The sequence below is a fragment of the Sprattus sprattus genome (genome assembly GCF_963457725.1).
Source record: "Sprattus sprattus genome assembly, chromosome: 16".
NCBI lineage: Eukaryota > Metazoa > Chordata > Actinopteri > Clupeiformes > Clupeidae > Sprattus > Sprattus sprattus.
The window spans coordinates 21,733,748-21,760,808 of NC_137914.1; the positions used below are offsets into that span (position 1 = coordinate 21,733,748).

At 46.6% G+C, this 27,061-nt stretch overlaps 1 protein-coding gene across 1 annotated transcript; it reads right to left on the reverse strand.

Moving 5' to 3' along the window:
• Nucleotides 1-342: 342 nt before the first annotated feature.
• ccdc187 (coiled-coil domain containing 187) lies at nucleotides 343-26,823 on the reverse strand. Its single transcript, XM_080853352.1, has 12 exons — nucleotides 26,733-26,823; nucleotides 25,812-25,936; nucleotides 16,949-17,011; nucleotides 16,686-16,803; nucleotides 15,190-15,280; nucleotides 8,968-9,046; nucleotides 4,859-4,974; nucleotides 4,630-4,707; nucleotides 4,338-4,478; nucleotides 1,683-1,771; nucleotides 1,351-1,448; nucleotides 343-1,224 (listed from the first exon to the last, which is right to left on the reverse strand). Exons 2-12 carry the CDS (start codon nucleotides 25,858-25,860, stop codon nucleotides 1,061-1,063), a joined length of 1,086 nt encoding a protein of 361 aa, XP_080709478.1. The 5' UTR covers nucleotides 25,861-25,936; nucleotides 26,733-26,823; the 3' UTR covers nucleotides 343-1,060.
• Between the last annotated feature and the right edge of the window lie 238 nt (nucleotides 26,824-27,061).

Below are 27,061 nucleotides of genomic sequence, written 5' to 3' on the forward strand. Positions count from 1 at the left end.
AATCCACCACCAGGGCCCAAGCTAAAGTCATGTTCTTGCCTCCATGTTGGATGCTGGAATTGACTCCCCCGCAGGACCTCGCTGGAATACTTCACCAAGAAACCTCTCGCCCCTCTGGTCCATAGTTCAACATATCAGACACTTTTCCGCATCCAAATGAATATAGTATAACAAACAATGACATGTGTGAAGCGACATACACATAAGAATAGTGTTTAATTATGTGTGAAACATTTATGACACCAAAAATACAACAAATTCCAGTTGTGTATTTTGACAAAATGAATCTTTCCCTCCATGAGAATGAGCAATAATGAATACAGCATTAACAGTTCAGCATTAAATCCTTTTTTGTACTGGTAACTAGCACTGGTTAAGTGTAAAATATAGATTTTAACGGAGTAAACAAAAGCATAATAATAAAAAAAAATCTGATATTGGCTAATGTACACAACCTTTTGATAGATAAGCAGTAGTTTTGAATACCTCTCTGCGAACTATCATGCAGCCAACATGAACATGGGTAAATAGCATTTCCTGTAATAACTTAAGAAAAAGAAACAACAAAATAATATACAAGGACAGCTTTTGTGAACAGTTGACTAGCAGTGCAACAGTCCTCAGATGAATTCAATGCCCTGGGACGACCTCCTGAGAATGGCAGTTGACTATAGCACAACATAACTCTATATGTAACATGCCCTCTATATCCACTTTAGATGTGGTTTTCTACCAGAACTGTAAACGTTCCCTTTTATGGCCGGATGCCTCTGGAGTTACATGTTTTTTCATGCCTAACTGATAAAGGCCAAAACCCACGTCAGAAAACTGTTACGCAGTTATAAGATCCACTTGAAAATGCTTGACTAATAAAACAAAGTCACATTCCATGGCAATGGAAATAAACATAGGATGAATAGCTTCTCAGGAATAGGAAATGTCCACCCTGTGAGTCAAATGAAGAGTGTGAATCAAGAGTGTGTAATACTCTCGGTACAGACATGCTGTACTTGACTTGAGTGTGCAGCATTAGTGTCCACTATTATGAGATCCCCTGGGATCATTGCTGCTTGCAGTTCTCTCTCTGCTTGGCACTTTCCTTCTTCTCTTTGGCTTTTCCTCTGCCCAGCTTTTCATTTGGCCGTTTGGTGGGCGGTACAAAGGCCGGCTCCACTGTCGCAGCGTAGCAGCTCGACTGAGCCTGCGGCAGACGTTCACAGACACCTTAAAAAAAACAAAAAAAAACAATAAAGTGCTGAAAACAAAGAAAAGAAACCCTGTAAGAAGAGAAGCTATTAATTTCCCTGTAGACTGCCTGTGCAGATTAGCAGCCAGAACTCGGAGTCCTACCAGTGCCTGGCGATCCCAGTCTGAGGTTTTCTTTCCTCTTGGCCAGAAACGTGGGGTCCAGCTCTTCAGCGATGTTCCGGACAGGCAGTTGCTGCTGACTGGGGGGGGGGGGGGGGGGGGGGCGGGGAATTGCAGTATGGAGTTGCAGTATTTGCTTTAGCTTCATTATGGCTGGCCTAGAAACATTTTACAGTCTTGGCAACATAAATAAGCTAATAAGACATAAGCTACAAACTAAGGAGCCATCCAAGCATGAAAAGACGGTGCCTGTAAGGGCACCTCCAACTTCCCCACAGATTTATAATGGAATGCAACCAGGGCCATTAACTCACGCTGCCATGACGACTGGGCTGGGTGGTTGTTCGTCAGGTGGGTAGTCATCTGGAGGTGAGGGCAGGCCTTGGGAGTCCAGTCTTTCCCTCTGCAAAAGAGGACAGTTGTCTTCAAAGATTTCTTTTTCTTTTTCTTTTTTAAAGAAAGAATTGCTGCCAACTAAAGGCGGCTGCTTGCTTCTGCGTTGGGGTTAATTGTTGCGCAAAATTTACTCATAGCAGTTCATGCTCCCAAAGGTTGCGCGTGTTGTCATGAGCCTGCCCATAGGCGTCGATTACGGGGGGGACATGTCCCCACCACTATTCACAATTTAAATTTTATCCCCACCACTTTTAAAAATGTTTCAACCAATTGCGACCGAAAAAATCCCCACATACTCAACCGAAATCGTTGTGTCTAAATCATGCGATAGGCGCGCACGATGACAGCCTCACAGGATGCACACCTGCCTGGCTGCGTGTGGAGCAAATTAGTTGCAAGTACATTATTCTTTAAGCTGTTGCAGACGACGGAAGCCTAGTTATATCTAAGAAATGTAAATTTGGGCAAACACTGACTGATATTTATAGTCCTACTTGCGATCTGTCTTCACACTTATGGTGACAATTTTTTTTTTCAATTAAATGTGTTTTACGGAATTCAGAAGTTCAACGTAAGAAAATATCTCCACCTTATTAATGAACACCTGAAAATTGGTTCTTACACAGCCAAAGTGTTCTCAGCTGTGCCGAGTGATGTAGAAGATTCTTAAATTTTGATTTGCATACACACACGTAACACGCCCCGCCAGGGCACGCAACCGTAGTGACGTGTGCAGTCAGCCCTAGCCCAACACGGATGAGGCACAGCTTGTCGCTGCCTCTGTCAATCTCTTTCGTCAGTCTAATTTTGTTTTAGGTGTTATTAAATGTCAATTACTCTAGCCTACATTAAATTCGGAAAACCACCGACTGGTGACAGTGATAAGGTAAGATGTGGCGTTGACCTTGCCAAATGTTAGCTTGCTATTCACAGATGAGTTAACGTTCCCTACAGCTAGCCTAGCTAACGGTATGTCTGAAATTGAGACCGTTATGATCTGATAAAATAAGCAAGCTGGTGCTGTTGTCAACATCGAGATTATGTATTTTTTATTGTTTGAATGGGATTTTCAACCCCTGACAATACACTGTAGACTCATATTGTAATGCAACGTTGAATGGATGAATAACATAAGGGTACCCAGCACTTTTTCAAACCACTCTCAAGCTTATGGTTATTGTCCCCACCACTTCTAAAAACAAACTGACGCCCTTGAGCCTGCCATTTGCTTGGCAGATAGAAAGCTGTTTCCCTAACAGAAAGTCTGAAGCTTGAAGTTCTTATCAAACCTTTGCTTGGGTAGCACTGTTGAACTGAGCAGACATGCAGACTACATTTTAGCAATCTCATCACGTAACATTCGTTTTCTAAAAACAATCACATAGTATTGCATGTTTTACTGTGGTAGAAAATACGTTAGCTTAATGCTAACGTATATGGGGAATCCTATCGAGACCGCGCTAGGTATTAGCATCAATTGATTCACGTTAATGTTTTTGTATGCGCCTGACATTTGCTCTGCAGATAGATAACAGGTTCCCTAACAGAAAGTCTGAAGCTTGAAGTTCTTTTCAAACCTTTACTTGGGAAGCACTGTAAAACTGAGTAGACATGCAGAATATTTTAGTAACCTCATCTCGTAACATTCGTTGATAGAATGCAGGCTGCGAGGCTCGCGTAAGACCTTACGTAAAAAATTACGCAAGTCTAGAAAAAGGGGCCGACGCACGCAAGACGTGAAAAGTCGCGCAAGGGGCTTGCGCTGCCTCTTGCGCTTGCGCTTACGCTAATGTCTCTGAGCATAAATCAGCCTTTAGCTTCTCATTGGGATTGCTCACCTGTGAAAAAGGCAGTTGATGGAACCAATTCATTTTCTGAAAAGCTGACTGTTTTTCCAAAGAAACAATGGCTGGCAACTGTGTCGTAAAACATTGTTCCATGGAATTACGTCAGAGAAAGGCTCTGACCTAAACTGTCTAGCCACAGCAGCTGCTAAATATCTAGATGCAGAGTGAGTCAGTTCCGCACATGAAGAGAGGATTGGCGTCCATCAAGAAAAATTATCAGTTTGGTTTAATCAGATATGTCTGAATAGAACCTTTAAGGTCAAATCAAGAAATATCTTTTTAACACAGCAGTTTCCATCCATGATCGATATGACCTCTGAGCAGTGATACAACAAGACATAATGGGGCATTAAATGCAAGCACAACTAAAATAAGTAGAGTTCTTCTTACAATTTAGAAAAAGTGTGTCTCTTATTAGCACTAGAGCACAATAATTCCCATATCTATGACCAATGTGTTGACGTGGCTTTTGAGAAACTAATACAGCTAATATTCAATGTATCTAGGGATAGGTGTATGAACACTAGGTTCAAGCTTTGGGTAACTCTGAGTCCCAGACTAAATTGCTATTCTCTCAGCCTCCAAATGTTTTCTTCAGAAACTGACATGTGAATCCGGCTGATAAGGTCAAGGTTTTGCGTGAGTAAGTGCGATAACAGGCACAGGATGTGGTGGTGCTCCCCCAAGCTGGTCATGAAGGATAAGGGTGTTCTGAGGACGGATTACCTGTCTCTGCCTGGCGGTGTTCTGGTCGCAGGGGTCAGCCATGCAAGGGTCTCCAGTGTCAGAGCTCGACCTCGGGGCATCCGCCTCACTTAAGCCATGGTTGGCCTTGATTTCCTGTTTCTGCATGAAACGGGCGATTTCCTGCAAAAAGACGCGCGCACACAGACACAGACACAGACAGTAAGTGGATGTCTAAGAGCTGGGGGGGGGGGGGGGGGGGCGGGTACTGGGGATGGGTCTGTGATCTCTCCCAATAAAGGCCAGTCCTGAACTTCCAGAAAACAGGCCCTACCTCGTCCTGGGCCACTTGAGCCACCCTGAAATCCCTGTCTATGTAAGGCCTTCCCGGAGGGGATGGCGGCCTGGGGCTCTGTGGAACAAAAAACAAAAGGGAAAAAAAAAACATATCAATGGGACAGTCAGCATGACTAAACTACAGCACATGAAGCCAAAAATATCATCCCAATCTCATCCCACAGAACCTCCTGAGGGAGCTAGGAGGAGTTAGAGAGCAGAACTACCCTTGTGAGGACCTCCTCCTCCTGGTCCTGTAGCCGGCGTGCTAACTCCTCATCCAGCAGCACCTGCTGCAGGGATCCCATGGCGAGAGGGGCACCCTTGGCCCTCGATGGCACGCCTGCGGGCGCAAAGAGAGCATTTCTTTACAGTGAAGAATCCAGAAGGACAGGAGACGGTTTTGCTCAGCAAAGGGGTGGAAAAGTATGGCTTCAGAGGGTTTAAAAAACACCCAGGTTTCTACTTGAGAACTAGAGTTGGTTGATTTGACCTTGGGGCATTCTCAGAAACATACAGTACTGTGGAAAAGCCATGACAGTAATGGTTTATTTAAGTTTGTCATATTGTGATTTAAATAACCACCACCACCAATAACCATTTTCAACTTTCACTATAATATGTCGGCCTTAACGCCCAACTGAGCTCTAGTCCAAAAATAAGAGTAGTTCAAATGTGTTGTACGGCTTGTTAAATTAATAAACATATGATAGTTGGAACTCCAAAGTGAGCTTGGGAACCAACCTATTTTTCTAACCATCCAAAGAGGTGCAGGTCCCTTAAGAACCGTTTTTCAAGTTTCTTTCTACAGGGGGTTCCTGCATATTCCTGAAATTACGGTCTTTTTAAGGAAAACACCACATATGGGGGCAGTGAGCATTCAAACATCTCTTTTATTGGAAGCCTAAGACTTTTGCACAATACTGTGGGTGCTCCACATGCGTCAACCTCACCCTAGATCTCGATAAACATCCATCTACCACCCCAATCAAAGAGTACATGACGCAAGAACCAAGGGCCGATGACAGATATAATCTCAGCTGAAAAACTGAGGATGTGGAGGATGGTGCAGAGAAAATAGTAAAGGATGACATTTAGCAATCAAAGCCAACTTCAGAAGAGCGGAATAATCATCACTGATTTCATGGATTTTACATGATTGAAACAGCAAGATGACATATTTGGGACCATGAAAAGGGTCTAGATCGGTCCCAAGAAGAATGAAACCTACAATTCTAGAAAAGAAGAATTTAAGCTTGAAATGTGTCAAGACCTTTTTTTTAAAAAAAAACACATTACACATTATCACCCCCACCCAAAGCATTCTGGGACAATTATGCTAGCACACACACTAAACACGCACAAGCACACAATCTCACAAACTGTCAAACTCACACCCTACCCATCATCAGGACTATGTGGTTAAGAGTAAAGGCATGATCAGCTCTGAGGAAGACAGAGAGAGCAGAGAAAGGCCATGGACAGATAGAGTGAGATCTGGAGATGCACCAAGAACAGGCAGGGAAGTCGGTAGGTAGGTAGGTAGGCCCAAGGGTAGGCCATGTGGGTTGAGCCACGGCGCCAGGGTTACCTGCATCTGCGGGTCTCTGTGAAGGTGTGGGGTGAGCGTCCGCTCTCCTCTCCACTACGCCCTCCTCCCCTGAGCTGAACCCTTTCTCACCCTGGCCTCCATGCCAGTGCTGGCTGGGGCCAGGCCTGACCTCTCTGCGCTCGCTGTGCCAGCGCCTAGCTCCTGGGTTCTCCCGTGGAACCTCATGCCTGGGTGAGCTCAGGTTGCCTCTCTGATCTCCATAGCCCCGGCAGCTCCTCCTCTCCCAGGCTGCCCGCTCAGACCTCAGGCCTGGCACCTCCGGCTCTCGTCCATTCTCCTCAGGGATGCAGCGGGAGTTGGAGGAGGAGTTTTCCCGATGCCTTAGCCTGTCCTCCGGGTTACTTCCGTTTCCGTGGTAGTCATCATTCCGGACGTCCCGGAATGACCGTCTCCGGCTCTGCCTGCCGTCACCATGGTAAGAGCGCCTGGCAAAGGTGTTCCTATGCAGGGGTGGAACCCGCTGTTGGTGATAGTCATCTATACTTGAACACGTCTGACTGCTCCTGCTTCCACTGCCAGCCAGTCGTGGATCTCCACAGTAACTCACTACATCCCCTCTTTCCCTAATCCCACCCCAGCTCCCATTGCACACCCGACTGCCGTTGCCATGGTAGCTGTTGTAGTGCCTTCTGTCGTCTTGAAAGTGCACTCGCCGGTCACCGCTGTCCCTAGACGTCCAGCTGCTGACACGCTCCAGAGGTCGGGCCACTTGGAAGTCGCCCGTGGAGCTGTAGCTCACGCTGGTCGAGTGCCTGAGACCTCTGGGCTCCGTCCTCCACCCTCGCTCATCGCTGCAGCCCGACCCCATGCGTGCCTCTCCCCCGTGCGTTTCCCACATCCTCCCATCCCCCCTGAAGCTGCTCCTGCGGCTGGGCTGGTGGCACTCCATGGCGTCTCCCTGCTGCCTGCTCAGCACCACCCTCTCCAGCCTGCGGAGGGGTGAGGCGGGCAGCTCTTCTTCGGCGCTGCAGCTGACGTAGCCCTGTTCGCTCATGTCCTGCTTGATCAGCCTCAGGGCGCCCGCCCAGCCGCCAGAGAACGGATAGCCCACCGGGGCCTCCACCGGGGCCTCCGCAGGACCCACCATCGGGGACGGCCTGGCCCTCTGCCTCGGGGGCCTGTTGCCAGGGTAGCGCTCAAGCTGCTGGTCAGAGTCAGATGGAGGAGGAGATGGGGAGGGGGAGGGGGAGTGGCTGCTTTGGAGAGGGCGCCAGTGGTGGGGGGGCGTTTCTCGCTCACGTGCCCAGGCATGACCAGGGTGAGGCGAGTATGAGAGGCCGGGAGCAGCGGTGCCATCTTTAGTCAGAGCCATAAACATGCAAACATAAAGCAGGGGGGGGGGGGGGTTAAAGGGGTGAGGGGAGCTGGGATTAGTAGTTCAAACAAGTCACAGCACAGGGTTCACAATGTGAGTACACAATGGGTGAGCAATATGGACTCCTCATGTCCAGGCATGCTTCAATGCTAATTAGTCTACATTATGAGGCTGCATATCTGACATAATGACTGAGGGTGCAAACAACAGCAGCAGCAGCAACAGCAACAACAACAACAACATCATCAAACAGAAAGCTGAAGAAAGAATGAGAGATGATAAGGCAGGTGAGAGACATACAAGCGAACTCTAGAGAAAGCCCACAACATACCAAAGCCAATGCCATTAGTATCCAGTTCACCCAAACCTATTGGTAGAATTACCCATCTAAGATCATACCCTTCTCACACACTGATTTCTCATTTGATCTTCACTGTTTACATTTTTTTTTCCAAAGCAAAGACATTTTTGCTACGCAGGTTTCGCCCCCACTGGGGAAGAACACGAGGGTGTTGGGGAGACACAAAGGCATCACCACCGAAAGTCTTAAAGGTCTTAAAGGTAACGGATGCTGTGTTGTGACTAAGCCATAACGAGTTGGACCTGTCTAGACAATAATTGGAGGATTGTTTTGCTCGCCTGCGGAGCGAAGATCACATCCCTCGTGTTTTTCCCCTTCAGTGCTGCCAGCATTCAAAACATCTTGATTGACCGGAGGCAGCAGCAGTGAAACATAAATGATTTAAGCCACAGATGTCTGTTCTACATGACAGTTGAACTGCTAACCAAATTTACAAAAGTCAGCTGCTCAAGGCATAAGAAACTGCAGACTATGTTGAAGCAACCGTAGGGGGGAAAAAAAACTAAAAATACATAGAAAGAAATATGACCTTTGAGCATTTATCAAGTCACTCAACTGTTTTAGTCATCTCACATGATCTCAATCAAAAGACGCCTTGACTTGACAATGTGATCGGTGTGATATTTTTCATGTGTCATGTCTGAGTCACTCGATGGGTTTGTCACACATTATAGTCACGTGACGCATGACCTGACGAAGACACAATAAACTCTTTCCACGGATCAGATAGTGCCGAGAGGATTGCTGACTAACGTTTGTGGAAGGGGGAAGCTTTCCTGAGGGTGAAGCTCAGCTGCTTGGAGGAGAGACAGAGGAGAGGAGGTGTGAGGCACAGAAAAGCTGAGTTAGGCCTGTGATGGAAACTTTAAATGATGTGACGGCTCACCAAGCTCATCAAGCTGATCAGCACTGACACCGCAAAGCAAACCACCTTTCAGTTTTGAAGCATGAGGTGAAGCTAAATGCTTAATGCACAGCGTGCCTCCTCCTGTTTCCATTGTAGAGTTTGAGAGGACCTGTTGTAAGCATAGGGGTCGAGTATAAATACCTCGGTTCACACTTGTGTGGCAGGAGCCCCTCCGTCTGGCGTGAACTTCTTCCTCTTCCTGTATACGCTTTGCAATTTCCTGTGAAAAAGCAGAACCAAAGTCGACCAATGATAACGTCCGCTTTGAAGATGTGGAACGTGACCAACACGTTTCGATTAGCATGAATGTGGAGATGTACATGTGTCTCTGCAATGTTATCAGACAGAAAAAAAAGGGACACGCAGACAATCATATCTTTTATTTAACCCTTTATCAGTGACATGTTTCTTTGGTTTTCTTCGTGGTCATGTATAATTTGACACGAGTTAGTGCTAGGACCGACAGCATGAATAGAAAAGTAGGTGAGGTGCTTTGAGTGGCTGTGTGTGGAGTCGGTGGGGTGGGCAGGGGGGTCTGTATGCTTAGAAGTAGCCCACCCTAACTGTCAGCAAACACATGTAGGTGGAGTGGGTGGGGGAAGGAGTCAGACCTTAACCAAAATTACACATTCGAGAACTCTCTTACCCCTCTGCATGTGAACCTCACACATTCGAGCACCTCTCTCACCCCTCTGCATGTGAACCTCACACGCCTAGGCTCAAGCCCACGCGCAGACTCACTGCGTCACACGTGGCGTCACCCAGGGGAATTTCCACCGTGAAAGGCCTTCGTCACCACATGCTACTCTCTTACGCCTCAAATCCACCAACACTCGAGCGCCAGAGTTCAAATACCCACCAGCTCGGACCTGCAACGTTTGCTAAACCCGTGTGTGTGTCTCTGTGTGTGTGTGTGTGTGTGTGTGTGTGTGTGTGTAGCTGGGCTCTACACGTCTGTAGGTCTGTGGGTGGTCTCAATGTGATGACTGGGTCTTTCCACCAACTTTCCACCAGCCTTTGCAGTGCTAAAGGCCATTTACTGTAGAAGGCTATGAACATACTGTAAACCTTCACAGGGCAATTCCGTTATTAAGTGTTTTATGTCAAGTTGTATCAGCCTCTAATGTAAACAGCTGCCCAATGTGCATACCTGCCGTGCATTCTCTTTGTAAAGCTATAACTGTGATATATTTATTTTACTCTGTGTATTGTTTTTATTTTGTAAAGAACTATTTGTCTCCAACATATAAAGTGTACATATGTATGCATCTTCGGATGAGCAATCCTCTCCACAGTTAATGGCACCCCTGGTAAAGATGAGTAAAAAAGGGAATTCACCGAACTATAATAATTCTAAATTATAATAAAAAGTCCCCTTAACTATTTTTAACAAAATCACATGTTTCACAATTATTTGCCGCCTAAGAATTTCCTATATACATAATTAAATTGAGACATTTCTTCATTTCTATTGTACTTTTTTAAGTTGAGTGTTTGCAGTTTCCTTGCAGTAATCCATCACTGTGTTTCACTGTGGTGAGGTGCCTTATTCAATGGGTTATAAATGTGAGGTGAAGCATGAGGAGGTGCCTTATTCATCCTTCAACATGGGAAAGATAAGAGGATACATAAATCAAACAAGGAAAAAGTGTGGCCTTAGGAGTCAGGGAACGGCTATAAAAATACTTATTTGTCTGATATTGCCCATATCTACCATTAGGGCAATAATAAAACAGTTCAAATCAACTGGAACTATTACAAACTTGCTTGGAATAGTTTATTTTGCCCCTAAGCACAGTGAGGGGGATGGTGAGAGAGGCAAAAAAATCTCCAAGGATCACAGTTGGAGAGTTAAAGAAAAAAAGGTAGCATCTTGGGGCCACTAAGTGGCTAAAACTAGCATCAGATGTCACCTCCATGCCAACAGATTATTTGGAGAGCGTGTCAGAAAACCTTTCCAGGTCATGCAACTACAGACATGAGCGCCTAGAGTTTTCTAAATGCTACCGGGGCTTTGACTGAAACTGTTTTCTATGGTCAGATGAAACTAAAAGACCTGAGCTTTTTGGCACCAAATCCTCAGGTTCGGCCCAAAAAGAAGGATGAACATACTATACTGATAACAACCTGATCCCCATTGTTATGTATGATGGCGGGTCTGTGATGGCATGGGAACCTTGTTAGGGTACATGGATATGAAATGCCAGGACATTTGAAAACAAAATCTGGCTGCTTCTGTCAAGAAACTACAGCTGGGTCGTCACAGACCGAGAAGGACAATGATCCAAAACATATGTCCAGATCAACACAAAACTGGTGTAGTGAGCACAGAATCAATTTTCTGCCATGGTAATTTCACCCCCTGACCTTAAACCCCATAGAAAACCTGTGGGATGAGCAAAAGAGGAGAGGGCACAAGAGAGGACCTAGAACCCTGGACCACCTGGAGAGATTTTAGATAGAGGAATGGTCTCAATTTCCCTGCTCTATTTTCTCCAACCTTATAAGGGGTGATTTTTTTTTTTTTAACACTTTGAAGTAATCTTTACCAGGGGCACCAATAACTGTGGAGGGGACTATATGTCAACAGATGTGATCCAGTATCTGTTAGAAGAACTCTTTCTGTTCAGTGAGTAAATTACATGAGATTATTATTGAGAAAAGAACTGGAGATGACCACCATTATGCTCCTACAAGAACCTGCATACATCTCTATATTTGTTTCTTTGTATACAAGCTTCCCACAATTGATACCCTCTTAAACCTAAACAAGTCTGTTTGCCTAACTGACGTTGTGTAAGTTTTGTGCGGTGTTGGTGGCAAAGCCCTGAGCTGATGCCCGTTTGGGCTGGTGGGCGCTAAGTGTGTGATGGAGCACCAGCATGGTTTGTTCAACCTCTTTGCAATGTTTGAAAGTGTTGTCTAATTACAGCTCAAAACCACCAGAGGTCACTGTGACACCTTATAGGCCCTTCAACTACGACAAAACCACTGTCACTCAGACCTGATAAAACCACAAACAGTCATACTGGATATTCCCATCCATGTGGTTTTACAAACGGCTTCCGAGAGATAAACATATTCTCAAATTCAGGTTGTAATGGCATAATTGAAAGGTTTCAGTTCTCCATATGAAAAAAATGCACCACTTCATTAAAAACGATTGAAATGAATTACTATTTACCACTCTGTATTTTGTTTTACTGAGGTCTATGACCATTGTAAGTCACCATGAATTGTATTGCATTGGTACCATTAAACCTGTAGAGCACATCTGACCTGGTAGCACACAGTAGGATTAGATGACCTTCTTCCACCACACCCTGAACCACACTAGGCAGGGAGAACACCCTCAACCAAACTGGGAGTGCAGCGCACCTAGTTCAAAGTCCTGCTCAAGACTGGGTCACTTAGGGAGACCAGAGCAGCAGGGAATTCAGCTTCATTAGTGAACCTCAGGAAGTCCACAAGTGCGACAGAGAGAATATTCCGGGAGGTGGTGCAAAAAGAAAACACAAAGCCATGCTGGTGCTCCATCAGACACTTAGCACCCACCAGCCCAAACGGGCATCAGCTCAGGGCTTTGTCACCAACACAGCACAAAACTTACACAACAGCAGCTCTACAGGGGAGACAGTAGCTCTGTGTCTGTCTCTCGCTCTGTGTCTGTCTGTTCTCTACGTGTCTGTCTGTCGCTCTGTGTCTGTCTGTCACTCTGGGTCTGATTCGCTCTGTGTCTGTCTGTTCTCTACGTGTCTGTCTGTCGCTCTGTGTCTGTCTGTCGCTCTGTGTCTGTCTGTTCTCTACGTGTCTGTCTGTCGCTCTGTGTCTGTCTGTCGCTCTGGGTCTGTCTGTCGCTCTGGGTCTGTCTGTCGCTCTGGGTCTGTCTGTCGCTCTGGGTCTGTCTGTCGCTCTGTGTCTGTCTGTTCTCTACGTGTCTGTCTGTCGCTCTGTGTCTGTCTGTCGCTCTGTGTCTGTCTGTCGCTCTGTGTCTGTCGCTCTGTGTCTGTCTGTTCTCTACGTGTCTGTCTGTCGCTCTGTGTCTGTCTGTCACTCTGGGTCTGATTGTCGCTCTGGGTCTGTCTGTCACTCTGGGTCTGTCTGTCGCTCTGGGTCTGTTTGTGTGTTTGTTCTTCTTGCTGAAATGGCAATGAGCTGTTAGCCAGTCTGCCTCAGCACACAATTATCAGCTTGAAATGGCAACTTGGCTGTGAAGCGTCATGGGGGTGATGATATTTAGATGCCACAGCCCAGGTGGCTTTTGGGGATTAATTAAAAGTGCACGGCAGGGGCGTAACATTTTTATAACCCAAACAGTAAACAGCCACTTATCACACGGGCACTGGTGCAGTTGGTACTGCGAGGATGCTACACTTCCCTCAGAGTGAGCGGAAAAACACAACGATCTGTCATCATCAGGTGGCACGAGGACTTAGTGTGGAGAAATGATGGCCCTGCGGGTTTATTTACCGCTCTGCTTCACAAGGTAAGGGTGTGGTAATTAAATGTCTGAATCTGCCAAAGCCGCACATCAATAATCAGGTCATTAAGAGGCATTAAAGGGCGGTGAATGCTGTGGTCTCTTCAAAACAGGCAAACCCTCAACCCTTGTTCTCCACCACCACAAAGAGCTTGTCTGCACAAGCATAAAACGATTACACACCCAGACACGCTTTTTAGGGAGAACACCATGCATGTTCTCCTGTGTGACTTGCAGGTTCACTGCAAAAGATTGCTATAGCTCACTGAACGTAGCAAGATACTGAAGAAAAGAAAAAAATAAATTGTGTGAATCAAAATTAAAACAAGTCAAATCTAAGGACATCCACATGAGGTCCACATGGTCTGAAAGATGAGAAGTGGCTGTGCAGTGCTCTGCCTCGCCCAACGCCTCCCAGTTCTGGCACGAGAGCAAACACTGCACCCATCTCAGAAACACTTCCCAAAATTACCTCCCACTGGTCGCTATGGAAACGCTACTCGTGCCAGCCCTGCCTTCAAACCGTCCTTCACGAGGACTCTTCAGGCCGACCGCCAGAGCGGTGGCATTTACACACGGGGAGAGAGGACAAAGACAGCAAGCCCAAACAAAGACAGCAAGCAGCAGGTTTCGCTTAGCAAAGAACCAGGTCTGCCATCTCCTGCGTGTTAAAATAGGATATCCCATAACGTTCTCATTTGAAACTGTACACATGGGCAGCCAGCCTTCTGTATTGGCAACAGATGCGGCGCAGGGCGCAGACGGGCGCAGACGGCCGCAGGGCAAACACATGGGCCTCTCTTGTGGTTGGAAGGGTCAGTGCTGTTGTCTTAAGCATACAAGGGAAGTTTGCACTGCCAATCCCACTACACTGAGAGGCACTGTAGTCTGTGTACTCTGACTGCCAGCAGTGTTTGCACACAGGATTGCTGGAGAAAACGGCTACCGGTGTGTTTTCTTAAATAGATGGCCCGGCGCACGCCTTCACCGACCCTCCTGTGTGTTAAGGTTAGCCCAGTCAAGGTGGCAGGGGTAGCCATTAAATGTTAAGGTAGAAGGAAGACCTTGAGTATGAGGCCTGGGAGTGCGTTCCTGTGCTTGGCCTTAAGCGAGGCATGATAAGCCAGCAAAGAATGAGCATATTTGGATTGATTTTATGACCATGATGACAACAGCAGTCTCCTATAGAAGTTTGCATCATCTATGTATTGATGTTTTAAGTAAAAAGTTAAAACATGCTGTGTACCCCAAAGGAGGCCATACATGGGCTTTTCTAGGAATGGGCCGGCTGGATCAGCTCTGGGATAGGACAGAAGCCCTTTAATAACAGCTGGCTTAACTTGCATGGCCTCTGAATCAACTGCTAAGTATAGATAAAGTGTAGTATAAAGTAAGCATAAAGAGGCACTGAACCATCAGCACACATATAAGAGCATACCGGAGCCAGGATGATGACTCTCTGCTCCTACCAGGCCTTGAGGTGAAGGGGTAAGGGGGGGGGGGGGGGGGGGGGGGGGCTGTCATAGCAGGTATCTGGAGTCAATTACTGCTGTATTGGTCCGACGTGCCATTTAAAGCAATTGCCCTGAATAGGTCTTTTTTGGCTTTCTGACCTTTTGTGATGCTCAGAAGCATGTGGGGGGTGGGGCGGTGACAGGGTGTTTCAGCTGAGGGAGTAAATCAGACTGGACTGGTTCTTCAGCTGAACCCCATAAATCTCCACACTGTAGATCTTCACATAGCATGACGGGGTAAAGTGGTCCAAACGGTTACTGGGCTAAGAGACCTGAAAACTCATCTGGGTTCAATAAGGCGCTATAAAACCACAGCAAGAGCAGGAGGCTGGTGTCGGTGTGTGTGTGTGTGTGTGTGTTTCTCTGTACCTGGTCCTCCACCTCCCTCCTGCGGGCCTCCTCAGCACCCCTCTGCAGCTCCTCCTGGACTAAGCGGGCGTACTCAGAGTCCTGCTCCTCCCTGTCCGCACAGAGAGACATGAATCAGCTTGCACCCAGATGGACAACACTTCACAGGAACGATTAGGATTGGAATACATCATCATTACAAACACTATTTCTATTTACACGGACTCATTTTAGCTTTTGAGAATAGATTTTATATTGCAGAGACGTTCTTGGATCAGGACAGGATGAATTTGCTTAGTCGGCCTATGCGTGTTTACAGAGCCTTTTTTGTGAACAGGTAGATGCATTTGGTGCATTGATGTTCACAGCTGGAGAGGTTGATTAAGAGCCCATGTGGGGGCTAGGATTGAAAAGAAAAAAGTCCTCAAACTTTAGACTAACTGAATAGAAAAAAAAAACATCTAAATATGAAAATAATCATCTGACTTTGGAGTGGGCTGCCTGATTAATGGAGTGTAAAGGAACTGGAGAAGGACTCATTGTGTAGAGACCATTCTAAACCTGATTGTTCAAATCCTTGATTGTGATTGGCTAAAAGCCGTTGTAAAATCCAGCATTACCTTACAATTTGACCTGATTACATTCCATATTACTGCGCAGCGTAATGGCAAGGCATTATAGCGCATTTCATACCCAGTGTTCCATCTGGCTGTTGCGTTGCTTCAAGGGTTGCGTGGCAACGATTTATTTAGGAACTACAATTTTTAGTGGCGGAAGAATGACGGTTTATCATTAAACTATTGTTTCTTAAATTGAATTGTCTTTATTTATGAAACCATATCAAATATGTGTAGTAACAGGTTTAGAAAAGCAATAAGCCCCGCGAGTCCGTGCTTTGCGCTGATTTTAGAACAGGTAAGGGGGTTTAACGGCACTCCGCTTCGCGTCGTGCCTAACAACTCCCTTACCTGTTCTAAAATCAGCGCAAAGCACGGCCTCTTGGGGCTTATTGCTTAATTCTAAAACTGATTGTTCCAATCCTTGATTGTGATTGGCTAAAAGCCGTTGTAAAATCCAGCATTACCTTACAATTTGTCCTCATAACATTCTATGATAACATTCTATATTACTGCGCAGCGAATGGCAAGGCAAGGCTGTGTATTCATATAGCGCATTTCATACCTAGTGTTCCATCTGGCTGTTGCGTTGCTTCAAGGGTTGCGTGGCAACGATTTATTTAGGAACTATATTTTTTAGTGGCGGAAGAATGACGGTTTATCATTAAACTATTGTTTCTTAAATTGAATTGTCTTTATTTATTTATGAAACCATATCAAATATTTGTAGTAACAGTTTTAGAAAAGCAATAAGCCCCGCGCGTTGTGACTAACAACTCCCCTTACCTGTTCTAAAATCAGCGAAAAACCATGGCCTCTTGGGGCTTATTGCTTAAATAAATCACTGATATGTCCAGTCACAGGCTGGTGACAGTCTTTAAAATGGGCCTTTCCCCTCACCGCTGGCGAGACATGGTCTGCAGCCGGTCCCTCTCCTCATCCTGCAGCCTTCGGGCGATTTGGATATCCCTCTGCACCAGCTGGTTCTTCTGCACGTTGGAAGTGTAATACTGCTCAACTTCATTGAGGAACACACACACACACACACACACACACACACACACACACACACGTTAATCTTAGGTAAATAATCAAAGAAAGTCATTAAAAAGCAAAGGTGCAGAGTTCAGTCATGTCCTGCAAAGCTTAAAGGAAGAACTTACTCTCCTGTTCTTGAAGATTATGTGCCAATGCCCCATCTTCTAGAACAGCGAAACCCTGGCACACTGTTAAGAGAGACAGAGGTGAGTAAGAGAGGAACGAAGACAAAACGTGATGTAAATTAGGCCGAGCAACAACAGCCCTGATTCAAAGCCTCCAGCAGAAACCCCAGCGTTCAGCGTCGGACCACAGATCAAAGAGCAGTGAGCGCGTCAGTGGAAACTGCTGCTCTCGCAGTCTCTCTCTTTCTCTCTCTCTCTCTCTCTTGTTCTCTGTCCCTCACTCCCTCTCTCTCCCATTCATGCCTCAGCAGGGGGTTGAAAGATGACAGAGCACCCCACAACCTGCCTGCACAAGAGTGAACGTGTGTGAGTTATAGAGAGAGAGAGAGAGAGAGAGAGAGAGAGAGAGAGAGAGAGAGAGAGAGAGAGAGAGAGAGGGCTGTGCTGTGCTCTGTATGGTGAACTCGGAGCCACATCTGTGGTCTCTCAGCAGCAAACACAGTGGATATGAGTGCATGACTCATCACCGCAGATCAGGCACTCCTCAGCACAACACAGCATCCATAAACGGGTGATCCACACAGCTTTCTTGGATCAAAGCGTTCTGCACGTGTGTGTGTGTGTGTGTGTGTGTGTGTGTGTGTGCAGGGGGGATTACTGAAAGTTGCCCTGAGTGCTGCAGTGATCTAATGAGTTAATGTTTTCCTGTAAATACACAGTGGCCTTAATGACTCACCCAGACAATTAGAAACAGGCTGACGGCATTGGCAGTGAACCTCACAGGGGGTGAAATAAACAAATAAATCAAAAGCGTGGGCGAACCACCGGCTTTGAGAAAACTTAAGAGAGCGGAACGCTTGGAGAAGAAGAAGAGTGAGTGAGTGGGGCAGCTGATATTGTTCAGCAGACCCCCCCCCCCCCCCCCCCTCTTCCCCCTTAAAAAGGTGCAAGCTTGCAAAATAGCACTGGTTTACAAGTCTCTCCCTGTCAGACGTGTGGTTGTGCAATGGCTGCAAGACGATAAACACATCAAGCTTTTTTTGATCTGATGCACGACTATTTGAAATAATGTTTAGACATCGTTTGAACAGTTAATGGTACTTGCTACACTGCTCACAGCTGTGGTATGTGTGCTGCTGGTACTGATTTGATTAGTCGGAATAAATGTTTTAGAGCCATTTTAAGAGTGCAATTGGCACAGGCCTTAATCTCTACATGGACTGCATGACCATTTCTACAGTTTGTGCTCCCACCCTTTGTGAGCATCTGTATGCTAGCTCACGCATTAGCCTCGCTTCCGAAGCAGCTGCACCCAGTCACATTGGTAACACTTAACAACAGAGAAAACGCTCCCAAACTAGAGAATGTCCTCTAGTGACCCTGAGTGAAAGTGATTTCATACTGATCACACTGCTGGCTGAGCACTGCCAGTCCTCAGGAGCCCATACAGCTGGCCTCCATGCAAGCTAAACTACGACGACTTTCCAGGAGCCCCGAGTTCTCTTTGGCGTCGGTCACCGCCGCTGCCTCTCTGGAACTTAAGTGTGGGGTGGAAAGAATGTATGCGGGTCCGTCTCAGTCCATACGGAACTCCACAGACCGCTGCTGCTGTTCCTGCCAGACTTCCAGGGAACAAAGTAATAACTTGGTGAGAACTGCAAGAGTGCAAGATTCAAGAGGGTCAAACAGTGGCTTTAAGCTGGATGGCCATGTTGGAACAGTAAATACACAGCAACCAATCCGTGTTGCCATAACAACAGACAGTGGTTTCACAGAGAATGAGGGCAAGCCCACATCACTGGGTGCCATGCAACAGTCTGAATGCCAGTGTCTTCTGTCTGGTGTGAAAAGCATACTGGGTAAAAATGGTGGACAGAATGGCACACAATAACATGATGTGAAGAGGTCAGCTTTGACTGAATTACTGTCGGTCGAGCATGTGTTTGCATGGGTGCGTGTTGTTGTCAGTGAATTCCCTTTGCCTACAGAGAAAAGTAAAGCTTTGATTTCTCAAAATAATGCCCCTTTCTACTCGTGCGAGTTCAAGTTCCTCGCAATATGCAACATTTCATCAACTTAAAAAAATCTACAAAACGGACAACCGGCACTCATTGCACCACCCTTCCTTCTGGCAGAACAGGAGCTTTAAAACACGTACCACTTTCTTTCTCTGTCTCCTCTTGCGCTGCTCCGCCCGGCGTCGGGGAGTGTGAGGCGTCTCAGAGGAGAGAGCGTCAAAGGGCCGGCTCCTGCTCCAAACTACAGACTGCACCCCAGACTGGGTTCACAAGCTCTGCGGTCAGCCACAGCGCCCCACCAGGGCCAGTAAAACAGGGCCTGGGCCCCGCTCCACAGGGCCGCTCCCGCTACTGCCGCACACCACAGGCTATATTCTGCAGCAGTTAGAGGCCCCGACTGGTCCTTCTGGGGGCAGTGGCACAGGTCCTGTAGAGTTTGTTTTGTGCTAGCGTGTGTGTGTGTGTGTGTGTGTGTGTGTGTGTGTGTGTGTGTGTGTGTGTGTGTGTGTGTGTGTGTGTGTGTGTGTTCGTGTGTGTGCGTGTGTGTGTTCGTGTGCGTGTGTCTCACGGTGAGAAAGCCACAGGACATAAGGCACGATGGTTCAGAAACAGAAGGAGACTGAAGTTGGGCTGAAGTCATGTCTATCTTTGGAGTGTCTGTGTCTGTGTCTGTGTCTGTGTCTGTGTCTGTGTCTGTGTCTGTGTCTGTGTCTGTGTCTGTGTCTGTGTCTGTGTCTGTGTCTGTGTCTGTGTCTGTGTCTGTGTCTGTGTCTGTGTCTGTGTCTGTGTCTGTGTCTGTGTCTGTGTCTGTGTCTGTGTCTGTGTCTGTGTCTGTGTCTGTGTCTGTGTCTGTGTCTGTGTCTCTCTTCCTCAGCAAGTCTTCAGGGAGACGCTCTTTTGACCCACCAGAAAATTCAATCACTGCCGGCTGCCACTTACTCCATCTGTGCGCCCCTCACCCTCACCCTCACCCTCAGCCCCTGTCCAGGAGCACTGCATGGGAGAGAACAGGATGAACAGGAGCAGAGGGAGGGAGAGAGGGAGAGAAGCCTAATCTATGTGCCATGCACACCTGCTGCTCTAGGCTAGATCCCGTATTGGGTTTCACACGGCAACCCCCCCGGGAAGTCTGAACACTCATTAATCCAGCCAAATCTCTCACTCACAGGCTCACACACAGACACACTCACTCTCTCTCACAGACACACACACAAACACTCTCCCTATTTCAATATCTTACAAGCACATACTCTGCGTCACACACACAGCCTCTCTTTTTCCTCACAGAAACATATCTCTCTACACACACTTTTCTTTCTTCTTCTCCCACCCCCACTATTTCTTCTTTGCCCCTCTCACACACACACACACACACACACACACACACACACACACACACACACACACACACACACACACACACACACACACACACACAATGGTAAATTGCTCCCAGATGTGGAGCGAGTGTGAGCTGAGAGCAGAGCAGCAGAGGTCTTGTTCTGGAGCTCCATGGAAGTGTGAGGGAGACCCTGCAGGGGAAAAACACTCCTCCCAATTCTCTACAACAGTATTGTTTTATGATCTGCTCGGTAGCCAGTTTGTCTTTCCAATTGAAAGTTTGTACGAAAGCCAAAAAAAAAAAAAAAAATGTCTTGGCTCGCTGATCCGTAAGGCGAGGTATGGAAAAAACATCTGTGTTTGTGTGTAAAAAAAAGTGTGTGTGTGTGTGAGTGTGTGTACGTATGTGGCTGACGTGGCTCCCTTTGACACACTGCTGATACTTGTGATCAATACACAACCCTGCCGACAGTCCCTCACCTCCTTCCTCCTAAGGCCTCATCTGACCCCGGATGACAATCTGACTCATGTGGCAACAAAAGTACTTTGCTGGCCAAAACAAATGCTCGGTAGAGTCCCTTCTCGTCAGCACGTGTCACTACCGACTCAGAGTGTTTCTGTGAAACTATGACTACTGCAGAGTGATGTATAAATCAAATAATGTCCTCCTGCTGCCAGGGGAGAGTGTTTACATATCGCTCACTTCCCAGCATTGATTTTACATGATTAGGGGTTAAGGGTTCACACAAATGTTTGTTTTTGGATGCAGCCATCGCCATTTACTCCCAAAAAAGCAACACGTTAACATTAGCCTCAACTACGGTGTCCTAAGGTCCTAGTACATTGCTCTCTAAACAGACACAAACGCGTCACGCCCAAGATAAACAGAAGCCATCTTCAGTTAGGGGACGTCATAACAGTCCCGTCCCTGGAGGTTCACAAAAAGGCTCCTTTGTCTTCACAGTCCCCCAAAGACAAAGAACGGGTACTCACAGCCTCTCTCTCACACACACACACACACACACGCGTGCAGCCAAAGCACTGCTCTGGCACTGAAGATGTGCTGGACTCTTTGTCTCTGTGTCTGTAAACAGGGAAGGGAGGATCTGCTACCCCAAAAGATGATGGCAGCAGTTTAGGGTCCTTGGCTCTGGAAGCACTACACGCTGTGCCTTATGGTCCTGTCTACTGCCACTGAAATACTGACATGCAATATGAGCTTTAAAGTGGGTTCCAGACGATCTAGAGACCTGGGGCCGTATTCACAAAGCCTTTTATCTTACCACTAGGAGTGCTCCTAACTCGCGCTAAAACCTTTTACGTAGGAGTAATTTCTTAAAAGTGATTCACAACGGCTCTGAGACCTACTCATACTAAGGATAATACCAACTCCTAAGCTTAAGATAAAAACTCCGTTGCTATGGATGACGTCGCTTCTCATGCACGAGTTTAGAAGGGGGGAGGACGGTGATTGGTTGTTGACAGGCTCTCTCATTAAAAACTCATTCGTGACGTCTCTCTAACAATCCCACTATATCGACTGAAAATAAGAGAATAACCTAGGCTTCAAATTAAGTCATATTAAATAGTTATGGACAGTGCAGTTAGCAGAATGCACACGCATGATGACAAGTTTGTGCATCCAACGGGAATGACACTTTGCACGTTAAGAGAAATATAAAGCGATCAATATAAAATATGGCAATTGCATGTAATCAAGGCAGTAATAATCAAAGCACCCAGCAAACTGTAAGTCTATTATATTTCCAGCCCTTGACCACTTCAAATATCAGCACATGCGGCCCTTTAAGCCCTCCAATCTTAATTGATCAAAGCGAAACGAACGTGAAACGTATAGTCCCAGGACCAATAGCCACTGTCACCCCAGCGGCATCCAGCTGGTAAGTTCTCAAAAACCTGCTGCAGACCGCTCTGCGTTGAAATGCACAAGTCATCGGTACATCCAACTGTTGGATGATGTGGGGTCTACAGTGCGTTGATAGTTTGATGAATTAAACGGCTGAATGATGATCCCCAGTGTCGTCATTTGCGTTTTCCGCGAAGCCAAATAGCCTATCTTTATGTTTCCAAACATTTCACTTCGGGACACATCGTTGTTTAAAGGCGTCATTGCATCCCGCGCTAATTCTACGACAATATTAATACCTTCACGGTTTAAGCAATGTCTTTTATCAATTCCAAGTCGGCTGCAGCCATCTTACGATTTTTTGTGAATAGGTCTTAGTGACTTAGGAGTCCTCATGAGGAGTTTTAAGCTGTCCTAGACTTAGGTGCTACTTTTAGGGATAAAATATTTTGTGAATTGCTCTTAGTAAAAAAAATTAGGAGTCCTACATTTAAGACTGACACGCCCATTATTTTTAGGAGTTTCTCCTAAATTCGCCACTTATGAGCTACTTTTAGCCCTAAGATTCTTTGTGAATACGGCCCCTGGTGTTTTGGAAACTTGAATGCATAGAGATGAGTCACCTGCAGGCATCCTCACACGGCTGGCATGCTAATGTTTCAAGGTCAGCCTTGTTTGTTTACATGCAAATCATTGTTTCCTAACAGGTGAAGGGTCACAGCTAAACCTTGCTACGCTCCACCAGACATGCCAGTGCACAACACGCATTTAGGTAAAGGCATGCGGCTCTAGGGAGCACTGGTCTCACTCTGGAAATCCCATTTGGTCTGGCTGAGCCCTTAACTGGATAAGCCACCTGCTGCTATTGTTCCTGCTGCCGTTGGGCCTGCGAGCGAGCCCCAGGTGGGATTAGGTTTTATCTGGCTGGGCAGATTGAGCAGCAGATGAGAAGGAGAGTTTTAGCCGTGGCTAACCTCAGCAAGAAGGAGCTCAGGGGTCGTACATGCGAGGCAGGTAAACTGCCTTTTATTTTCCCTTTCCGTGGGCCAGCAGTATGAGAGAGAGAGAGAAAAAAAGAACAACTCTGATCGAGTTACAGCAGCTGGGGAGTGCCTGGGCTGAAAGGAGTCCTACAGGTTCAGCTGCTCTGAGCCAGAAGCCGTCGGCCAACACGCAGGTGGCAATGACAGCACAGAACAAAAGGCTTTAGGAGGGCCTCGAGACACTGCTCTGAGGTGCTTTTCTGAAGGTGAAATTATAGTATTATAAACAGCACTGGGATTGCATCCAACTTTTAAGTGGTAATTTTCCCATAAAAGAGTTCAGCTGACACTGGATGGCCATGTCCAACAGTCATGAACTCAGGCATGAATGTGACGTTGTAACGAGGTCCTAGTTGTGCGTGGGTGAATGGGCTCAGGCTGGAGGTGGAGGCTGACAGGAGTGGAATGGCCTCCATTCCTCCCCACTATTAGCCCAGACCAGAGGAAAACATGCTGGAGTCATGAGCACATGGCCTTGACCAGCATGACAAGAAAAAACAAACAATACACTTCCCTTTCCATCATTTCCTCTGCCGAGCACCGAACACAGACCCTACTCTCTGCCACAGAGAGAGAGAGGCAAAGAGAGAGAGAGAGAAAGAACAAAAGAAATAATGAATGAAAGAACAGAACAAAGAGACTCAAAAAGTAAAGATGCACATACAAACAAGAGAAAGAAAGAGAGAGAGAGAGAGAGAGAGAAAGGGAGAAAACGAGAGAGAGAGGGAGAGGGTGAGGGAGAGAATCTGGACACTTGGACAAGAGACAAAATAACCAATCATCCACAAGACCCAGGAAGAGTGTGTGGGTGTTTGGGCAGGGAGAAACTCGAAAAGAAAACAGGGTCCCTATTTATAGGGTTAGGCTCCACTCTGCCCCGTCTATCAGTCACCCACCCAACGTCTCTCCCTGTCCAGACACAGCTGCTCCATCCATCTCATCTTAGAGCAGAGCCCGAGAAGCTCAGCTCCGGAGTCCTGGTGTACATATCTGTCTGGCCTGGTGAGAGCCCCTTCACTGGGTCAGTGGTGTCAGTGTGGGGATGATGGAGCCAGGGTGGAGAGGGCATGGTGGAGGGGCCCAGGACTGGGGGACTGGGGGACCGGGGGAGGATACGGAGAGGGAAATGGCGGGGGGGTGGGCTGGGGGGATGAGGGGAAGGGGCTGGAGTCTGTCAGTCTGAATCACGAGAGCCGTCCGTGAAAAAGACAAAACACACAGGAACTGATAAGGTGGGACCGAAAACAAAGACAGTTGACTTGGCTTGGGTCTTAAGAAGCAGGACCAGTTAAATGAGAGTGAGTGGGTGAAAGAAAGAGAGAGGGTGAGGGAATGAAAGAAACAGAGACATGTGGGAACGGAAGTCTATGCTTCCATGTACAAATAACCAGAGAGAGAGACTACATAAACAATCAGTCTTCCCTTGAACTTGAGGGAGCAGTCATATTGAGGGGCTAGCCATTTAATTAAAATACCTTCTGTGGAAAAAGAGAGGCAAAGGTTGGGAATGGGGATGAGGGGGTTTCTCGGTAGGCCTACTGTATGTCCACCAATTCTATTGGAGGGCATGCAGACGCTGGCTCATTGGTGTCCAATGGTGGCTTTGTTTGGCTTACCGCTGCTTGTTTAAGCGTAAAAATGAAACTCTCACACAATGAGCTCATTGTGCTGGGAAAGGGGGTCAGAAAGGGACCCCCCCCCCTGCCATTATTGACCTCCCCACGAGAAAAATGCAGAGTCAAGCGCTGTGCCCTCAATCCCATCACACAACATCTCCACATACAGGCAACGCAGCAACAGATTACTGTCACAGTCACAAGAATAACAACAGTCACAAGAACAACACACAGTCACAAGAATAACACAGTCACAAAAGTAAGGTTTAGTCACACACTGCAGCTTAAAGCTATTACACAGTCACGCCACATATGGCCTGCCAATCCACTCGGAAATGCCAACAGCCTCCACTATAAAGCATGACATTTATTCCAGTGACGAGGAGTACAGTCTTAGGCGATAAGGGCTGTCCTGTTTTTCTTAAATGACAAAATTCCAAGCAGTCATCTGGTGAGTGATCTCCTTTCCTCATAGTGATCAGATGGAAGGCATCTGGAATGGCAATCAAGAGCCTAAGCTCTTATCGCAGGCATCCAGACTCTACAGTGCATCCAAAGAGAGCCAGAGCAACAGGGAGATCCAGGGGAGATCAGAGCCACCACCAACCCACCCGCCCTGAATGCATGCACGCACGTGTCTACTCAGGATTCTTGTAGGTATTTTCCAAACAAAACAAGCCATCTCACATCCTAGACCAAAAAGTAATCTCAAGTACTGCTGAAAAAGAGACGCAAACAATCACTCAAGCAGTGGCAAACTCTTCATATAGTTGCACAGTGACAAACTCACAATACATCAGAAGCAAACAGTAGCCTTTCCGGATGGGCACATTTCTGATGCAAACTCAGAACGTTCTCTCTGCAAACTCACATAAAAACAAAACCTGCTGAGCATGCGCTGGAGTAAGCCTCAGGCCCCACAATAACATTAGCCTTCCTGGAAAGGTGAGTAAGACAGCTGTGGTGGGTATGACTTACCCTCTCGGACCCGAGGCAGGTTAGACTGATCAATCTCCAGCTCAGCCATGGCCGTCCTAGCAGGCAGCACTCAGATCCTCATCGCACCCACAGCCGACAAGGCTACAGCTCCGGTGAAGAGAGGGCTGGAGTGAGTGGGTAGAAAAGGACAGGATTACATTTACAAAAAAAATAAAAACGAGCGGATGCTGCCTATTTTCACCGAGGAAAAGATATGGTATATACGAAACCTTTTCAAAGCCGTACTCAAACCAATCCCCTGGGGTATATACACTCACATCAAAGCAACTCGACATGATTTTACAGTGCGGTGTTCGGTGACTGTTGATGTGACAGGTGGTTTTTAAAAGCCCGACAGAAGAATGACATTAAGGCAATAACAGTAGCAATACCGATGTTTGTTACAATCACCCAATTAAAGCTTCTTCATCACTCCTAACTATTTAACATAATCATTGTCACAGTAATTGTATTGTAAAGGTATGGTTAAAGCAGGTTGGTGCTTAATGTTGCATAATTAGGCTACATACATGCAACATACATGCATGTACGTTTACGATCAAATGTAAAACACCTATGTATCAGTGTGAATTTATTGCAACATACTTTCCCTTTCTAAATAAACCATTGTCCTCAATAAAAACATTACTCCCCACGAGAGATAAAATGTTGACTCAGCGATGACTAATAAACGCTGTTTGTTTGCCGAGATGATCTGCTACATTGACTAGTTCCGCGTTCCAGACATTGATCCATAGTGGTGGCAATTTCCTGCATTCCCATTTGTCTCATTATATAAATAAGATGCAATAATCCTGTCCACTTGATGAAAACAACATGAACGTCGTCATGCATAGAAAGTTTACACAAAATGTACCTGCCACCAGAACTTTTTAACGAATTAAATGTCGCAATACGTACCTCGGTCGCTTCCAAGAGCAGTATCGCAAAATTCCTATCACCGCCAGCCTACGTTTACGTTTGAATGCAAATTATACTCTACTCACAAACGTTTCCTTTTGTGCACACGTCGCCAATGTTATTCACGTTAAGAGTAATATCAGACGTCTGTCTTTGAGTAAGACATCCCTGACTTTTGTCAATGAACAAAGCCGCCAGACTTGGACACCGGATGGGAAGCCAACACGGACAAACTTACCTAACTCTTGCGTCACACTAATTGAGAGCACTGTCGTTTTCAAAGAGGTTGTTCAAGTCACACTCTTGATGGACATAGTTTTAAAGTAGTT

Bases quoted from the DNA above. Each gene is read 5' to 3' on its own strand.
- ccdc187 (XM_080853352.1), bottom strand. From the start codon at position 25,860: ATGGCTGAGCTGGAGATTGATCAGTCTAACCTGCCTCGGGTCCGAGAG. The intron at 9,047-15,189 runs GTACAGAGAAAC...GCTTTTTCACAG, and splicing joins GGAGGGAGGTGGAGGACCAG to GAAATTGCAAAGCGTATACA. The intron at 4,975-8,967 runs GTATTTATACTC...TTGCGCCCGCAG, and splicing joins CCACACAAGTGTGAACCGAG to GCGTGCCATCGAGGGCCAAG.